Below are 18408 nucleotides of genomic sequence, written 5' to 3' on the forward strand. Positions count from 1 at the left end.
GGGTGAAATTAGATTGTCGAAATTTGGGGAAAACTATCTTGGTGTTCAATTGGGCAGAATCACAATCTCCTTGAGGGTTTCAAGAACCCTAACACTTATTTCTATTCTCAATTTGATTCTTTGCTGATTTGGGGATTTTATTTCAGATCTGAAAATTAAAAAATCTAATCTTTTAATTTTCTGTTTCGTTTCAGATCTAATTGTTTAGGGTTTTCGTAGGAGTTTCCCGTGACTTGGCAACTCGATCTTGGTCCGCGCGCAACCCCGTATCAGTTTGTTTCAAAATTTTGACGATGAAGACTTGGATGTGTGGGAATTTGAAGTGAGAAGATGGGCAAGAGTACTATTTCTTGTAATCAAGGAAGAACATCAATTAGCACCTTTAATGATGGTTTGCCTTCAATTTTCCCTTTATGCGCTCAATCTTTTTATTTATCATTTTATTCTTTTCTCGTTGTTGATCGGTATATATTTTAGGTTATAGAATGTAACTGAAAAAAACCATTTTTTTACTTCAAGGCATTAATGGCAAGGCTTAAATGCAAAATTGACCTCTATACCCCTTTCCTCATTTAGATACCTAAAGTTTTTTTTGGTAAAAAATGATACCTAAGCTATCAATTTTATCTCATTTTACCCCAAAACATGATATGAACCAATAGGAACGTGACATGTGGCATGTTCTTATTGGAGATAGTACACTTGGGTAAATGAGACGAAGTTTATATAGTTTAGGTGCCACTTTTGACTAAAAACACTTTAGGTACCTAATTACAATTTTATAGTTGAGCCTATTGTTAAAACTCTTTCATATCAAAGTTTTAAAATGTAAGCACTTAGTATGATGTCTCTCTGAAATATGAATGTGCAGATATCAATTTGAAAAAGAAAAGCTCAAAGATCATTTGTTTTTTATTTAAAAAAAGGGGATCTTTCTCCCTTCATCATGGGCCTTTGTTGGTTCATGTTTTCATATATCTTATCCTGTTAGGATGCTTGTGTTGTTTACTTATTCTCTTCTCTAATGCCTGTGCTCTATTGAACATCTGGAATCTTAGTTACTACATTTTGTCGGTTGAAAGGTTGTACAGGGTTCTGTTTCCCATGAAAATGTTCTGCAGCTGACTGCATGAAGAATCGTTTGCATTGTATCTGTTGATTCTGGCATTCCTTTTCAAATATCATTTGATAGTTTTGCACAATAGGAGTCTGAAATTCTTTCTTTTTTTATATTTGATTGTGCAGTTTATACAACAACATGGAACAAATATTCGTAAACAAAATAACCATTCAGAGTGGGTACCTGTGAAATTTCTCTCCCTTATAGTGGGCTTAATTCAAGAGATCCAGGTAATGCAGAGGAGAAAACATGGGCCCAAAGTTCAAACCAAATTTGAAATTCAGCAACTGGAGACAGAGGAGCAATCAAGTGAGGCAGAAGCTTCAAACATTTACAATATGTTCACTGATTCTTTACTTCTTATACTGGTAGTTATGCCTTCCTAATTTGTTTTAATAAACAACGGGAATTCCTAAATCATTTTGTCAAATAATGAGCATTGCTAATAACCTGTTATTGAGAGAGCTCTACATAGATGTTCTGTTTGCATGCAGGAGGAACTTGTATCCTTTTGCAACTTGTCTTGTTCCATATTCTCATCTGGTTCTGATATAGAGGACAAGGTTCTGCCTAGTTCTGTGAGAGGAAAACTTGGTGGTCCTAGTCAACGAAGATTATCAATTTCCTTGACAACTGCTGTGTTGCAAGCTGTACGTCCCATTATATTATTTATTCATTTCATTAATTGATTTCTTCTTTAGAACTGTAGCTTATGTTCAAGAACTTCAATATACCTCACCTTCATCGACTGCAAAGAAGATAATTTGAAACGATTGCCTTTGGTGCTCATTAATTGCTCTCTCTCTCTGCATTTCTCATCTATAAATATTCTCTTTTATAGTTACTATTTGTTCTTATTTCTTTTAAGGTGAAGTTAAACATGTCTAAATTTCATATATATATATGAACAGACAATCTCCGTTAAAGCTGTTGCATATATCTATGCCTGGTGTGCACAACACAGAACCGGTATTCTATTAAATTCTGCCTTCACTGCTGTGTGGAAATTCTTCTGTAATACTATCACATCTCCAACTTGCAACTCTGAGGTGAGTTTTTGGGCATCTTGTTGCAAAATATGACCTTTCTTTAAACATTTGTGTGACCAATATGATTGCCTAAAACCAGAGTGAAGCTGAAGTACGTATTGCTGCATATGAAGCGTTAGCTCCGGCGTTGAAAGCACTTGTCTCTGTATTGGCTCCTCAAATTTTGGTCCTTTTTATGGAAAATAGCAAGTTGTTACAACCTGCAATAGAAGGTGAACCTTGGTTAGATACCTTGGTTCTTTCTTTTCTTCAGAATATCAATAATCTTCTTGCTGTTGGGTTTATGGTGCGCACTAGGCGGCCAGTTTTGCTTAATTGGAAGGTAATGCTTATTTGTTAGGCTGTTTTTGGCCATTTCTTATTTGTTAGGTGTAACATTAGTCTTCCTTTATCTTTTTTCGTTTAGTTTTGGTGTCTGAACTCATTCAGAGTTATACTGTTGATTTTGATGCACTCCTAAAATTGGATGACAGATGTTAACTTGAAACTTTTGTGTATCTTTCCTTCAAAAAGAAAAAAAAAATAGTGTATCTACAATATATATATTTAAAATTCTTATTATGTTTTCCTTCTAATTTTGCCTAACACACATAGATGTAACCTAAATTTTTTGGCTTTGTATCAGTATTTTTAAGATTTGTGCTCTTTTCCCTTCTAATTTGCCTTGACCTTAAAAATTATTGAAGATTTTGCTAAAACTAATTAAAGATGTTTGGTTGTTAATACAGTTATTTTTCATAGCTTAATGAACAGTTCAAACTGTACTGGTATGAGGTTTTGAATTCTAATGTGATCAAATCATTATATGTCTTAGTTCGGATGAATTTTTAAGTTTTCCATGTTTAAAATATTCTTGCTTATGTATAATGTAGCATTTAAGATTTACTTTTGTTACTATATAAAATCATGATTAGAAGTGTTTTCTTTCCACTTATTTTAGGATTCTTGTTTGAAATTATATTCGTCTGTATTGAGGTATTCTATATTTATTTAAATCTTTATAGAGGATAAGGCTTTTTAATTAAAGTATTTTTTGGAAAATGAGTTTAGCAAAGAACGATTTTGGTAAATTTTATTTTCTAAAGTTCCACAAAGTACATAATGTTAAGGTTTTGAGAGTACATTTTTCTTCTTTTTGTATGGAACTTGTATATAGGTTCTTGAGATGTGAAACTTGTCTTAAATTTTGCTTTTTTTTTTCAGCTTTTAATTAATACATATTCAAGTTCATCTTTAACAGTAACAAATTCATAAATCAAAATACTAACTGATTTTCGTGATTGATTCAGTGGGTTATCTTGGAATCTCTACTCTCAATTCCTTCTTATAGTTTTGGGAGTAAGCTTCAGCAAGAGGATGGTAGCTTTTTTTTCTCTGATGCTGCTCTCATAAACATTTTTACTGATACTGTTGAGAGGTAAAAAAATTTGCTGAGCTTAATCTTTTATTATTTACCGGAAGAAGGTTGCTTACTCAAGCAGTATTTAAATTTGCATCTCTTTCCTCTGGCTTTTGAGATGCCTATGCCCATATTAACTCATATATTTCACCAGCGTATTTTGTCGGAAGTAAAAGATGCTTCTATGTAAACACTAATTTGCACAATTATTTCAACATATATTGCTTCATTTCTTTACATGTTATATGATGGAATGTTTCAAATTGTTGTTCAATCTCAAGGTGAGTCATTTAGCAGTACTTGTTTGTTCTTGTCTAATTCTGTCACATATTTCTTTCCCTTTTGATTATATGCCGACAAGGTGATCCTAATACTGTTTGATTTCTTCCTGAATAACCTTGTAGCCTTGAGAATGCTGGGGAGGGTTCTGTTTTACCCATCTTGAGGTCCATCAGATTGGCCTTGGAGCTATTTGCTTCACGAAGGTTGTCTTTGGTTGTTTCCAGATTCACTGGTGTAGATTCTCAGGTTCACATAAATTTTCTCATTTTAAGCTTATGCATATATGATCTTTTGTCTATGCATTTTGACAGCTCCCTGCTCAGTATGGTTTATGTGTGATGCAAGGGTTGCAATTGATCAGGGAGCTGCTATTCCCTCACTGTTTTGGAATTTCAAGTTTGAGATTTCAATATTTGGTCATCATTTCTGCACTAATCATGCATCGAAGCGGTTACACTATTCAGCACTGAGATCTTTTCTAGGAGCCAAGGATGCAGGGTTTTGTTTTGTCTTTGAATGATGATAGGGGATAATATTACAATTCTAGACTGAATTCTTCTGCCTTGAATTTTATAAACACAAAAATATTTCTTTCATCAGCAATAGTGGCTGCAGAATCAATTTGACATTTTGAAGGGGCAGTTCATTGTTTTAGTAATATGTGTGTCAAAATGACAAGCAGATTAGACATGCTGTGTCTTAATGAATGGCATTCATCTGTATTCTTTCTATCAGTTTCCTTTCCCGGCAGTGTTATTTTTCATTGTCATTTGTTTAAGGAGTGATTTTGTGTTGGGGGATACACCTTTTGAGTACTGGAATTTTCTTTCAGTAACTTAGTATATAGAATTACCTCGTGCACGTAACTCAATGCTAATGTATAGATGTTATCAATCTTTACTTTTATTTTCCCTTACTTTCTGGAAGTAACTCCTGTGTTGTCTTTTATCTTGTGTCTTTCTGTTAAAATCTCGCTGATCTTTTCTATAATATTGCCTTTGTAAACTGCGTTATGATATTGCCATTTTGTTTTTTGTATTTTATTATATTAGTGTAATGCTCTCAGAAAAAAAAACCAATTACAAATTTATATAGGTGTGGAGGAATTAATTCAACTTTAGCAATTTTAATTTACCATCTAGTCTTGTAGTATATTTGTTTGCTTGGATGAAGCTATATTCACATATTTTCTCATAATTGATGCAGATGATTTGGCGTTTGGTTCATTCTTCTTGGATATTGCATTCTAGCTGCAACAAGCGGAGGGTTGCACATATTGCTGCACTGTTATCTTCTGTCTTGCATCCATCCTTGTTTAGTGATGGGGACATGCATGATGCTGATAATGAACCTGGGCCCCTGAAATGGGTGTGTGGTTCTTCTCTTCTGTATATGTATGAATTTATGGGTGTTGGTGTTAGTGTAAGGGTGTGCTTATTGTGCATGTGTGTTGTTTTTGTATGTGGTAGTTCTATAGGACTATCTCATTTGTTGCTCCATGTCAATGGTACAGTTTGTTGAAAAGCTTCTGGAGGAGGGCACAAAAAGTCCCCGGACTATCCGTCTTGCAGCTTTACATTTGACAGGGCTCTTGCTATCAAATCCAACAACCATAAAATACTACATAAAAGAACTGAAGCTGCTAACACTCTATGGCTCTGGTGTTGTCTCATTCTTTTCCACTTTTTGGGTCATATCCATGTTAACCTTATATACTAAAATAACTTTCGAATCTGAAATTTCTCCTCCAGTTGCTTTTGATGAGGATTTTGAAGCCGAGTTATCTGAAAACGATGATGCAAGAACTGAAGTTACATTATTGACTAAAATCCAAGATTCTGAGTTGACCAAGGTAAGCTCTTCAATCTATCAATTTATTGTTTTATTATGTGTATATAATTCTATAAATTTGGGGGTATAAGAATTTTAATATCGTCTTTTAGCCCAAAAATAACTTCTTGTTTTGGCATGTCATCATTTAGTATCTTATGTATTAGGGTTAGGGTCTCTAAATAAGTTTCTATTAAAAGATACACATTTGGTTTTGTAAAATCTAGAGACCATGTTCTGAAATTATTCATAGGTTCTCTAAATCTGTGATCATCTTGGAGGAGCTTTTGTCTAGATTCTTGGAGGTTTATTGACAATATAGTATTTTTTTTCTTAATGGTGATTTTCTGAATTTCCATTGCATTAAAAGTCATAAATAAATTGCTTTGCTGGAATTACTCATTATATCATATTCTTCTGTTTTCAGGCATTTATAAACACAGAGTTGTATGCACGCGTGTGTGTTGCTAATCTCTTCTACAAGCTTGCTGACTTGACCAATAGGTCGGGATCATCTACCGGAGACAAAGCATCCCAGTCAGCCCTTGAATCAGGAAAATTGTTTCTGCTTGAGCTTTTGGATACTGTGGTATTGTTCTTTTTGACAACATTAATTGATTGTTATTCCACATTGTTAATGAGAATGCTATATCTAATAAGTTACTATGTTTACTAATGCAATTAACACAAGAAGTCTGGAACCTCTTATTGCAAAATTGATTGCGTTCTTGTGGAATTAAATCGAGTTTGTTGACATTGTGAAACAAGTTGGCAAAGGAAGAAATAGGTCATGTTTTACAATTAATGCTCGCATATGCTTGTGACTAATAGGTATTTGGTAAGATTGTTCTCAAGAGAGGAGTGTAGTGTATGCATTTAGATCCCTATCACAAAAAAATCATGTTATTTTTCCAATAATCATGTTATCTCACTGTTTAGCATACACAGCATGTCCACCTTGTTTGTTACATGGCTGCCTTAGCTAACCATTTCTATCCGAACTTGCTTAAAAAGAAAGTACATTCTACTTTTCTGCATTTATTTATAGGAGAAAATCCTCCTCAGAAAATGTTTGGATTCTAGTTCTCATGGCATTCATTTTTTATGAAGCTAAATGATAAGGAGCTTGCAAAAGAGTTGTATAAGAAGTATAGCGCGGTAGCTGATACTTTTCTCTTCATTCTCTTCAGGTTTCTAATTTTATGTTTCAGATTGGTTGGAATGCTTATTATCTGTCCTATCATATTTCAACAGATCCATAGGCGAAAAATACGTGCTTGGCAAATGATATGTGTTTTGTCACAATTTGTTGATGATGATATAGTTGAAGAAGTCACACAGTGCTTGCAAATAGCTCTCTATGTAAGTAACTGTTGCTTCTTTTAGAAAATCTGATAGTCACAGTGCTTGCAAATAGCTCTCTATGTAAGTAACTGTTGCTTCTTTTAGAAAATCTGATAGTTTTTTCTTAACTTATTATAGTTCGCTTAAGTTTCATAATGTGGTAAGTTTGATAAGTTGTTTACGAGAGAATAACAAGTAATTTTTTGGTTTTGATAGAAATTTCATGAAAGCCTATCTCAAATATTTTTCCTTTTCCTGAATGCCTGCTCTGTGTTCGTGTATGTAATGTTTAGTTTACTTTATACTTCCAAAACACTGAATGCTTCTATTTGGTGTCGACAGAGGTTATTGTTAGGTGGTTCCATAAATCAGGCAGTATTAACACACTAATTTTCTTATTTTGTTGCATACCCCTGGTAAATGTACTTGCTGTATGATGCACTTTGTAGATTAATTCATTGGCTTCCATTGCTAGTTAGAAGAAACTGATAATACTGAATGGTCTCTAATTAATTATTTTGACCTTGGATTGTGTAACATATCTCCACTAATATCTGGTCATGTCTCTTTTGCAGAGAAACAACTTACCTTCTGTTCGCCAGTATTTGGAAACATTTGCAATTAATATTTACATGAAGTTTCCCTCTTTGGTAATGCACCATCTTAAATTTATTTAGTAAATAAAGCTTAACATTCATGCAGGAGATGTGTGCAGAAACACACATATTCCAACAGTCTACATGCCTGAATTGTCAAATATGAATTTCAAGTGAGTGAAAGGAGCCCTGTCTAGAGTCCAGAAACCAATAAAAAAGAGGCCTCTTTAGAAGTTCACTTCGCTTATGCATGGCATCATTTGCTAAAAGCTTGAATGATGCTACTGCTATCTAGAAGGACCAGCCACATTTTCTGAAATCATGTTTGAAGCTTCTATAACTTGATAGGTGTAGTGTAGTCTTTCAGCTGATTTTATTGATTGTTATAATCATATCACAGGTTGCAGAGCAATTGGTTCCCTTATTACGAGATTATGACATGAGGCCACAGGTAAAATAACCAAATAAGGATATCTGTGCTTCCTCTGGTTAATTTTTTTATTATAGATTTTCGATTTATAAGTTGTCGTTGTTACAAGTTGCAGCATTCTTCATCCTATGTTAATTTAGTCATTCTTTTTGAGAATCTTATAAAATTCACCATTCACATGACATATTATCTATGAAGAATGATTTATATTGGCTTCATGTGTAGTTGAATAATTACAGATAATATGCAGCATGCATACCATACTATATATATGGAAAGGAAAGCATGTACCTCACAAACATATTGACACCGACACATGCACACCTCTAACCAATTTCTTAGTCTAGTTAGATGTAGTTACTCACTACAAAGGGGGGGGGGGGGGAGGATATTAACTCTCTTTCACTTATTCACATTCTGAATTTTTGTGGTGTATGCATCAAATGCAGGCACTTTCTTCCTATGTCTTCATAGCAGCTAATGTGATCCTCCATGCTTCTAAGGACATTCAACTCAGGCATTTGGATGAACTACTTCCTCCCATACTTCTGTTACTAACATCACATCATCATAGCTTACGTGGCTTTACTCAGGTCAGTTCCTCTCAAGTTGACGAATGTCACGTTCCAAATTTTTGTTGTCTTTACTTTGTCAATGCAATTTTCTTTCTGACATTTTTTTGCAGGTTTTGTTACACCAAGTACTTTGCAATTTTTTTCCATCACTGGATTCTAAAAGTTCTGAATTCATACCTTTGGAAAAAAGGTGCTTTGAGGATTTGAAATTATACCTGGCAAAGAATTCTGATTGCATGCGGTATGGTAATTTATCGACATTTTCTAGTATCATATGATTGGCAACTTTGCGATTCTAAGAACTGTGTTTTAGGTTGTCAACTAAATTTCCTTTGCAATGTTAATGCATATTTTGTTAAGTTTGTAATTTGTCATTTCGCTGCCCATGTTACAAGGGTAAATAGATTGACAATTTAGCATAGAAAATTCATGTTTCCAAGCATTTCAACTGTTATGGAGATATATTATGCAAAGAAAATTAGAAAAGAGTAAGATAAGAGAAAGAATAGAGTTAAAAGGGGGTGTTCCACAAATCTAATAAAAAAAAAAAAGCGACTATACTGGGATACAACTGGTTAACTTGAAAAGGCATATTTTTCATATCTCCACTATTGAATAAGATTCATCAGTGGGAGTTGAAGTAGAGACAAGAGATAGTACTCTCCAATAAAGTCTAGTTACACAAGCAATACTAGATGAATAAGATGGCACTGCAATATTTTAGGTGTCTGCATTACATGCTGCTGATGAGTTATGTATGTGAACCTTGAAATGTTTATTTGATTGCCTCTCAGCTTGCGAGCTTCAATGGAAGGCTATCTGGATGCTTATAATCCCAAAACCTGTGTTACTCCTGCTGGAATTTTTGTTAGTCGGGTAGAGGTATGATATTTCATAAATGCTTTTGGCTTAGTTTTGAAAGTTTAGGGAGCTAAGTGTTAGTTTCTAAATTCGAGTTATGACTTTCACAATTTTTTCTACATGAATAAATTCTCTGGCAAGCTAATTATGATTATTGAGAAATCATCACTGGATAAATACTATTGGTGGACAAATTTTCTTTCTTTGGTGAGGATTCACTTAGTACTGTGGTTTTGTAATTAACTTACCTGCTGACAGACTTTTGCTTCCTGAAATTGCATTGTTATTGAAAGATCAGGGTTGTAAATTTACTTATTGCGTATTTACTTTGAACTGTGTGATCAAAATATTAACATGGTGTTTCATTTTGTCGTAACCTATATTCATGTTTCTGGAAATGCTTTTGTTCTTCTCCATTAACTCCCATTTTCGCTCTGTGGTAAAAATTGCAGGAAATCGGGTTTGAATGTGTTCCAACATCTCTCATGGAACAAGTGATCAACTTTCTGAATGTAAGCAGTTGTGTGCTTTATATTTTTTTGTGATGCTTTCTTCATATCTAATTTTCTGTTACTTCAGGATGTGAGGGAAGATCTGAGATGTTCGATGGCGAAGGATATTGTCACAATCAAGAATGAGAGTCTAAATATGGCTGCAGGTTCTGGATCGACTGAAGAAGTATCTAGCGCTTGTGAAGAGAAATTGGAGTTGCCTAAAGATGCTCATTTGGACTTCCAGAAAAAGATTACTTTCTCTAAACATGAGAAGCCAGACTTGGGTTCCAGTTCCTTATTGTGCAAGGGAGAAGTGTACAAGCAACTTCTTGGTATGTATTAAGTTTGAGAAGTAAATAATTTGAAGGTTAAAGCTCTCAACAGTTTACACCGTATTTGTGAAATTGCATGTTCTAGGCTTGGATTATGAGAGACTGTCAATTGCATTTTTAGGCAATAGAGCTGGTGACATTCATGTTTTGACCCCTTCTATCTCTCTCTTCTTCTGATAACCCAAAGTTTTTAATTGTTGTATTGCATCACTAATAATGCGCAAAACAGAAATGGAAAAGGAAGATGATCTTCTTGATCAGTTGTGGAAGTCTAGAAGCTTGGCTATGGAGAGGATAAGAGGAAATCGGCAGCATATTATCCTAGTAGCATCATTGATTGATCGCATACCCAACCTTGCTGGATTGGCACGTACCTGTGAGGTATGCTGGTTATTAAGTTGTATTTCTTTTTTCTTAGTACCTTGATTCTTATTTATCATTTATTATTTTGAAGTTATTATTGCAATTTATTTAGCATGTCTACTGTTCACACAAACACTCCTAAGTCTTGTTCCTTTCAGGTTTTTAAAACACAGGGGTTAGCTGTTGCAGATGCAAAAATAGTACAGGACAAACAGTTTCAACTCATCAGGTTCTGATGATAGTTTTCATTTGTGCTGTAACTCTCTGTATCACCCTTATTTGTTTGGCATTTATCATATGAAAAATGAATGCCTATTCACGTTAGGTGAATGATTGTGTTCTTATGTAACTGGAGTTAATGACCTGCCTTCTGTTTGGTTGAGACTTAACTGAAGATGATATGCTAAATTAAGAACAAACATATTCTACCCATTAAAACTCAACGAAAAATAAATGTGGACACTGTGATTGTTATATCTGAGTGCTAAACTAAATAGCAAACAAAAATTGACATATCATCCACTCACATAAACTGTGCTCTGCAGTGTGACAGCAGAGAAATGGGTTCCTGTTATAGAGGTCCCTGTAAATAGTGTGAAACAATTCTTGGAGAAAAAGAAGCGGGAAGGTTTTTCGATCTTGGGACTAGAGCAAACTGCAAACAGTGTACCTCTTGATCAGTATATCTATCCGAAAAAGACTGTAAGTGATCCTTTAACAAGTCTATTTGGCATTTTGCTATCAAGTAATTACTCGGCCTTGTTGCTAGCTTTTTTACACTAAGCCCAGGTGTTATTTCATCAATTCTGTTGGGTTTTTAATTTTAGCATTTTTCAGTTTCCATTATCAGCAGAAGGTGGTTCTCTGAAAAAGTAACTACCGACTTGAATCGATGCAGTGAGGGAATTGATGTCTGTGTTCTATTGTCTTGGTAGGTGTTGGTTCTTGGGCGTGAAAAAGAGGGTATACCAGTGGATATAATCCATGTTTTGGATGCTTGCATCGAGATACCTCAGCTGGGAGTTGTTTGATCACTTAATGTACATGTGAGTGGAGCCATTGCTCTATGGGAGTATACTCGACAGCAACGATTGTGATACGTTACAAGTAATTGTCAAACTCTACTTGTCATTTTATACTCGAAATCAGCAGCCTTGGACATCTCTATCCTTTCCATTTAAATGAATCATATTGTACCCCAATATCTTCAGGTTCTATCATTTGGCAAGTTGTAAATTAATTTGTTGTACCTGATTTGTAATTTGATAATGTACTATTTTTGGGAATTATGCCCTTGGGACCTCTCATTCTTAAATAAATGGTACTTCTATAATTGTACCTTTTTTTTAACTATATAAATGTACCTGATTAGTTATTATATTTCATAAAATAATTATTTATTAGACATTTCTTTGGAACACCTAGTACAATCTCAGTTCTAAGTCAAGGAATATTATATGTTTTAATGTGTGCTTAAGTGTTAATAAATATTCAATTAATAGAATAACATTGATTGCAATTTTACAATGATTATTATTTACTACAACCGTTGTAGAGTTTTTAAATTTTATTGTTGTCTTCTTCTAATTTTCGCTTTTAAATACTAATTAACGGCATTTGGTGGTGTTTTAAAAGTTTAATCCATAAATTAGTAGTTTTTTTTTTGAAATATCATAAAATGATATCTAAATCCTTTTTTCTATTTTGGTATTTATATATTTTCTTTGATCATAAGTAATATTTAAGCTACTTGCTTTTCTCAAGCTGGTATCTTTATTCATTAAATTGTTGAGTCTAATTTCAAAAAATAAAAATAAAAAAACTATATATATATTATATTTTGATATTGAAAATTATTTTTGATGATATCTAAAGTGCTTTTTTAATTATAAGTAAAAGATTTTAAGATTATTGTTTGAATTAATGCAAGTATTAAGTGGAAAATAATATAATTTAATTATTTAGTTATGGGTTAATTTTTGTGAGGATGTACTTTATATCAAATTTGAGTAGTCATTTGTTACTTGCTGGTTGATAATTCCAATATCAGAGTTATTTGTTACTTATTTTAGTAGGATTTTAAGATTTGTAGTTATTTTTACAAGTTAATTTTGTTAAATATAGGTATTTTATTTTATCAATGTTTTAAGTTAATTTTATATATATAGTTTTAAATTGGATTAATTTTTAATGTGCTTTTATTCAATGTAGTTTCGACAAAACAAAAGAAAGAACATGTTGATATAAGTAAATCTTCGTGTTAACAGAAAATTTCTCTGCCCAAATGAAAGCAAACAAACGACTTTTTACTTCAACGGAAATATTTTCTATTACTTGATAGTTGTTTAAAAGCTACAATTTTTAGAGGTTATAAAAAAGGAAAAAGAAGAAAAAAGAGGAACCCCAAACTTTCACACATTAACAATGGACGTATTCTAACAAGAACACAAAGTTTCTCTATCATTTTTTCATTTTAATTTTAAGATGTTCTCAAATTCTCCATGAATTAATTTCTTTTCTAGGGTTGCAATAGATTTCATGCTTAGTATCTGACTGTTATCTATTTCATTTCTTTTTATTGTTAATAAAATTTAGATTATTTATTCATTTTTGCTCTTCTTTGATAATAGTTTGGTCAATTATTAATTTGACAAACTTAAAGAAATTGGAAGAATATTTTTCGTTTTAGGTATAGAATGGGTCAATCATGATTTTTAATTAGGATAGGAGTATATTTGATTACCTTGGGTAGCCATAATTGAGTTAATTCTTAACCAATTTGGTCTACATTATTGGCATAGGAATAGAATTCAATAGTTGGATTAATTTAGTTCTTTAATTGCTCATAAGAGAAGGAAGTTTAGCTCCCCTGATTAGTAATCAACTCTATTAGGGTAAACCGGATGGAGATAGATTAATTAACTAATGTATTGTATGAAATTGTAATCCTAAATTTTACTATTGATTGTTTATTTGTTTCAATTTGCGTTATGTATTTTTAACTTTTTGTAGGACCGATATTTTATACTACTTATAATGATATATATACTTATATGTATGATTTTCAGTCAACAACTGTATAAGTCTAAATTCATTAGATGTGATAAAATAACAAACATCCGTAATGGGATTAATATTATAGTAAATAACACTAAATTGAGGAGTAAAAATAAAGTAATATGTTTAGTGAATAATTTATATGTTTATTGAGCATTACAAGCTTAGTTTTTTTTGTTTGATGTTATGGATAGGAGTAATTATTGTATAAAAAATAAATTATTTATATTTTTTAACGATATTTAAAATTTTGATATATTTTATTTAAATATTAACATTATTTAAATCTTAACAAGTTCTTTTAACAATACATTTTAATCAGTTAAATGAGTATTTTATATTTGTATAAATTTAGTTATTAAATTATAGATGAATATATATTCAAAATAAAAATGTAAAGAAATTATAAGGAAAAAGAGTTGAAAATCGAAACCTTTTTTTCCGAACAAGGTCCAACAGTTTCAGTAGAGGATAAATACAGGGAGAATTCTCCAAGCACCCTCTGCCATGTGTGGATTTCCTGTTTCCATTTATGAAGTGTGGATTGCACCGTCTCAAATAAATGCAATATAAAACATATATGTTTATATATATAATCTCATTGCCTACCCAACTGCACAGCTCTCCCTTTGCATTAACTATAGATCATCTTAATTAGCACTCTTTTCATTGTTCTTGCTGTGTGTTTCAGCTTCTGGGTTTTTCACTGTTGAAAATTATTAGCTTTAGGCAATCATGAATGCTCTTGCTGCAACTAACCGTAACTTTCAACTCGCAGCAAGGATACTTGGGTTGGACTCTAAGCTTCATAAAAGCCTTTTGATACCCTTCAGAGAATCAAAGTAAATTTTTATGTGCACTCAAATATTAGTTGATTCTAGTTTTCTTTTATTTCCATATTTATACGGAAAATTTTTTAACTGTGTATTTTTCAGGTAGAATGCACAGTTCCAAGAGATGATGGTTCTTTTGTCTCTTATATTGGGTTTAGAATCCAACATGACAATGCTCGTGGACCTATGAAAGGCGGAATTCGTTACCACCCTGAGGTTTGCCTAAATCCATGGCCTTGTTTGCAAATATAATAGTTTAGGATTTGATTCATTAGACAAAAAAGAATTAGATGTACAGTCAAGTTTCTGCAGCTTTTTGAATGATTTAAGGTGGACTTACCAGATTGAAAGCGAGATTAGTGATGATAATTATAAATGAATATTCCTATCTTTCATAACAGCTTAAGAAGATTATGTATGTTTTACTCCAAATTTTCCAATCTGTACTGTGTATGGACATGTTTTTGTTGCTCTAGGTTGATCCTGATGAGGTGAACGCACTTGCTCAGTTAATAACTTGGAAGACAGCTGTAGCAAATCTTCCATATGGTGGAGCGAAGGGTGGAATTGGTTGTAATCCTAGAGAGTTAACTGTAAGCGAACTAGAACGAGTTACGCGCGTTTTCACCCAGAAGATCCATGATCTTATTGGAATTCATAGAGATGTTCCTGCACCTGACATGGGAACTAATTCACAGGTACCCCCTATTTCTTGCCCACTGAGCTGCTTATTAGTTGTTAATGTTAATTAACTGTACTCTTATGTTGGGCAGACAATGGCATGGATTCTTGATGAATATTCAAAATTTCATGGTTATTCACCTGCTGTTGTTACTGGAAAACCGATTGTAAGTTTCTCCGCGAGAGATTCTCATCTTTATTAAGGGCGTGTTTGATAGACTAGGAATAGTTTTTTTTTAGCTCTTGTATATTGGTTTGGCATTGTAGGAGCTTGGGGGTTCACTAGGAAGAGAAGCTGCAACTGGACTGGGAGTTGTTTTTGCAACTGAGTTTCTTCTTGATGAATATGGAATGTCTATTGCTAATATGAAGTTTGCTATCCAGGTACTTCCAGGATTCTTCCTCTTTAATATGCTTCTTTGCATATAGTGTTTGGTTTAATAACTTGAATTACTATCTTTTAGGGATTTGGTAATGTGGGATCTTGGGCAGCATCATTTATTCATCAAAAAGGTGGGAAGGTTGTTGCAGTTAGTGACATAACTGGTGCAGTAAAAAACCCAAACGGAATCGATATCCCAGCTTTACTGAAACACAAAGAGAAAGCTTATAGTTTGAAGGATTTTGAAGGCGGAGATGCCATGAATCTAAATGACGTGCTTGTTCATGAATGTGATGTTCTGATTCCCTGTGCATTAGGTGGAGTTCTTAACAAGTACATACTCTGCACTTCTTACAAACAAAGCTTACCGTTCATCAATTCCTTCCTTTTTCCTTTCAAGAATCAAAAGTGAATTTATTTCATTTTCTTTCAAAGGGAAAATGCTGCTGATGTTAAGGCAAAGTTCATCATAGAAGCTGCAAATCATCCTACTGATCCAGAAGCAGATGAAGTAATATGGCAACTGTGCCTTCAACTAAGTTTTTCATCAAGTAATTTTCTGTTTCAAACATGGTTACATAACGAAATCTCTGTTTCATGCAGATTTTATCCAGGAAAGGAGTGATTATACTCCCAGACATATATGCAAATTCTGGTGGTGTGACTGTAAGTTACTTTGAATGGGTTCAGGTAATACCAACTATTCACTTTCCCACACTGCTCTTAAAGCATAATGTTAAGTTGTGCATTGATAACATCCTTTTTGTGTTGGAGTATATCTAATTTATAACATAAGTTCATTATGCATTAGAGTGTCCACATTTACGATAACATGACCGTGTATGTTGGCATAGAACATTCAAGGATTTATGTGGGAAGAAGAAAAGGTCAACTATGAGCTTAAGAGGTACATGAAGAGAGCTTTCAGTGACATCAAAGCAATGTGCCATACTCATAACTGCAACCTTAGAATGGGAGCCTTCGCCCTAGGAGTCAACAAGGTCGCTCGTGCTACGGTTTTGAGGGGTTGGGAAGCATGATAACCAATCCTTCTTCTGTTCACTGTAATATATTTCTTTTGTAAATACCTGCAGGCTTTATTTCGTACCTTGTTTCAATGGAGTGTTAGTGACTTTTAACCTCATATTGAGCCTCCTACACAAATTGAAGAGTCTTGGCCAAGAGTTGGGAAAGTAAATAAAGCAAAGGGTCTAATATTACCATGTCATTCACATGTTAAAAACATCAACTGGAATTTTCATATATTAAGCATTGCATTGATACTTAAAATAATGCTCATAACAGTTAAAGATTACAACTTAATAACCTATTCAAATTCCGATTCTTGCTTACTCACAAATAGGGGAAAACTACAACTACAGGATTGTTAAAAAGGCAAAGAATTCCAATTGAACTAGTTACTATTGGAACCATTGTTGTCATCCTGCCATGTCGCTTGCCATTGCTTGTCATAAAAGGTCGTCTCTTCAATCAGTTTCTTGATGTTATCTAAATCCTCATTCTTCCTGATTAAAAGCACTCCCACAACTGCTACAAACAACAGAGTTTTGGAAAAGAAGTTGCCCATTTGGTCAACCAGACCTACTCCAGTCAAGCTATCAACAAGGTAAGCCATGAAGAACCCTATCATTGCTGCCCGACCTGCACAAAACTCAAAACCACAAATTGTGGTTTAAACATTATAGGTCTTCACACTATATCAGGACGAGAAGGATATAGATTTTTTTTCACAAACCATTGAGCAATTCAGCTTCAGGTAGATGGAATCTCTTCATCCATGCCCACCAAGGAATGATGGATGTATCAAACACTACAGGGTCTTCATTACTGGTGGTTTCTGGATTATCCTGGAGCCATTTTCTTCTCCTGACCTCTGAGAAAAGGGTTCAAGTAACAAAAAAGAGGAATCACAAAATAGGGAATATTATTGGACTATAGTGCCAAATATAGCAGAGAATCACCAATGTAAGTCTAAAAAGTGTTACCAGCATCAATAACAGCATCCCAGTCAGTGGTTCCATCTTTTGCAAACTGTTGCAAGTCCCAAGTGCCTCCAATCCACCTAGGGTCATCAAACTTGCTCAAAACCTCAGCATTTGCAGCCGATGTGGCCATAGCCGCTCCGTTAGACCCAGCAGAGACTTCCACGGCGTTTTCAATCTGGTTGGATGCTGGGTCTTCGACAGCAGCAACAGAAGCGGAAACCCCAGCTCCATTGTCTGGTAAAGACTTGGGAATAGTGGATAGTAGAAGAAAGGGTCTCTTGAAAGGGAGAGAAAGACTTGAATTGTGGGTTAAGTGTGGTCTGACAGAGAAAGATGTAGGTAGAGGAGGAGGAGAAAACGTAGCCATGGATATGGGCTTTTTGAGGGTTGAATTATTGATGAAGTGATGAGTGTTTTTATTAGTTTGAGTTCATGGCTGAGTTTAGTTTGTCTGGACTCTGGAGTGGCGTGTGTTCTGAGGTTGTCACTTGTCAGTTATCCTATGCCTGTAGTATTATTAATATTTCGACTTTAAAAGGAAAATAAATAATAAATGAAGTTGGGGAGCAATTTGGCTTCATTTTACTTTTTTACGACTTCATAATAAATGTCGTGAAAATCATGCCTGTATTCATTCCTACTTTAATTTCTTGTTGAAAGTGTCTTAATTACGCCACTTTCTCTGTTCCCACTTTGGACTTTTCCGAGCCTTCATTGTCTTTTTAGGTTCTCTAATCTACCTTCTTCAGGTGTGAAAAAAGTTAACCGATTATC

The 18408-nt window shown here is 33.7% G+C and overlaps 3 protein-coding genes across 3 annotated transcripts; 2 read left to right on the top strand and 1 right to left on the bottom strand.

Moving 5' to 3' along the window:
* Positions 1 to 267: 267 nt before the first annotated feature.
* On the top strand, positions 268 to 12013 carry LOC107939899 (uncharacterized). The gene is made up of 24 exons (XM_041083430.1): positions 268 to 391; positions 1246 to 1488; positions 1615 to 1770; positions 2032 to 2169; positions 2249 to 2491; positions 3459 to 3586; positions 3973 to 4096; positions 5057 to 5218; positions 5364 to 5511; positions 5602 to 5702; positions 6108 to 6269; positions 6791 to 6838; positions 6935 to 7042; positions 7600 to 7674; positions 8021 to 8071; positions 8500 to 8643; positions 8736 to 8866; positions 9420 to 9507; positions 9939 to 9998; positions 10066 to 10312; positions 10542 to 10693; positions 10834 to 10904; positions 11221 to 11377; positions 11611 to 12013. Exons 1-24 carry the CDS (start codon positions 386 to 388, stop codon positions 11704 to 11706), a joined length of 3039 nt encoding a protein of 1012 aa, XP_040939364.1. The 5' UTR covers positions 268 to 385; the 3' UTR covers positions 11707 to 12013.
* Positions 12014 to 14219: 2206 nt separating this feature from the next.
* Positions 14220 to 16731, top strand: LOC107939887 (glutamate dehydrogenase 2). Its single transcript, XM_016873271.2, has 9 exons — positions 14220 to 14574; positions 14668 to 14781; positions 15042 to 15263; positions 15339 to 15413; positions 15514 to 15630; positions 15711 to 15961; positions 16064 to 16139; positions 16232 to 16318; positions 16483 to 16731. Exons 2-9 carry the CDS (start codon positions 14752 to 14754, stop codon positions 16666 to 16668), a joined length of 1044 nt encoding a protein of 347 aa, XP_016728760.2. The 5' UTR covers positions 14220 to 14574; positions 14668 to 14751; the 3' UTR covers positions 16669 to 16731.
* A 133-nt stretch (positions 16732 to 16864) lies between these two features.
* On the bottom strand, positions 16865 to 18146 carry LOC107939888 (light-harvesting complex-like protein 3 isotype 2, chloroplastic). The gene is made up of 3 exons (XM_016873272.2): positions 17635 to 18146; positions 17385 to 17522; positions 16865 to 17290 (listed from the first exon to the last, which is right to left on the bottom strand). Exons 1-3 carry the CDS (start codon positions 17999 to 18001, stop codon positions 17043 to 17045), a joined length of 753 nt encoding a protein of 250 aa, XP_016728761.1. The 5' UTR covers positions 18002 to 18146; the 3' UTR covers positions 16865 to 17042.
* Positions 18147 to 18408: the final 262 nt, after the last annotated feature.

The sequence above is a fragment of the Gossypium hirsutum genome, chromosome A12 (genome assembly GCF_007990345.1).
Source record: "Gossypium hirsutum isolate 1008001.06 chromosome A12, Gossypium_hirsutum_v2.1, whole genome shotgun sequence".
Classification (NCBI taxonomy): Eukaryota; Viridiplantae; Streptophyta; class Magnoliopsida; order Malvales; family Malvaceae; genus Gossypium; species Gossypium hirsutum.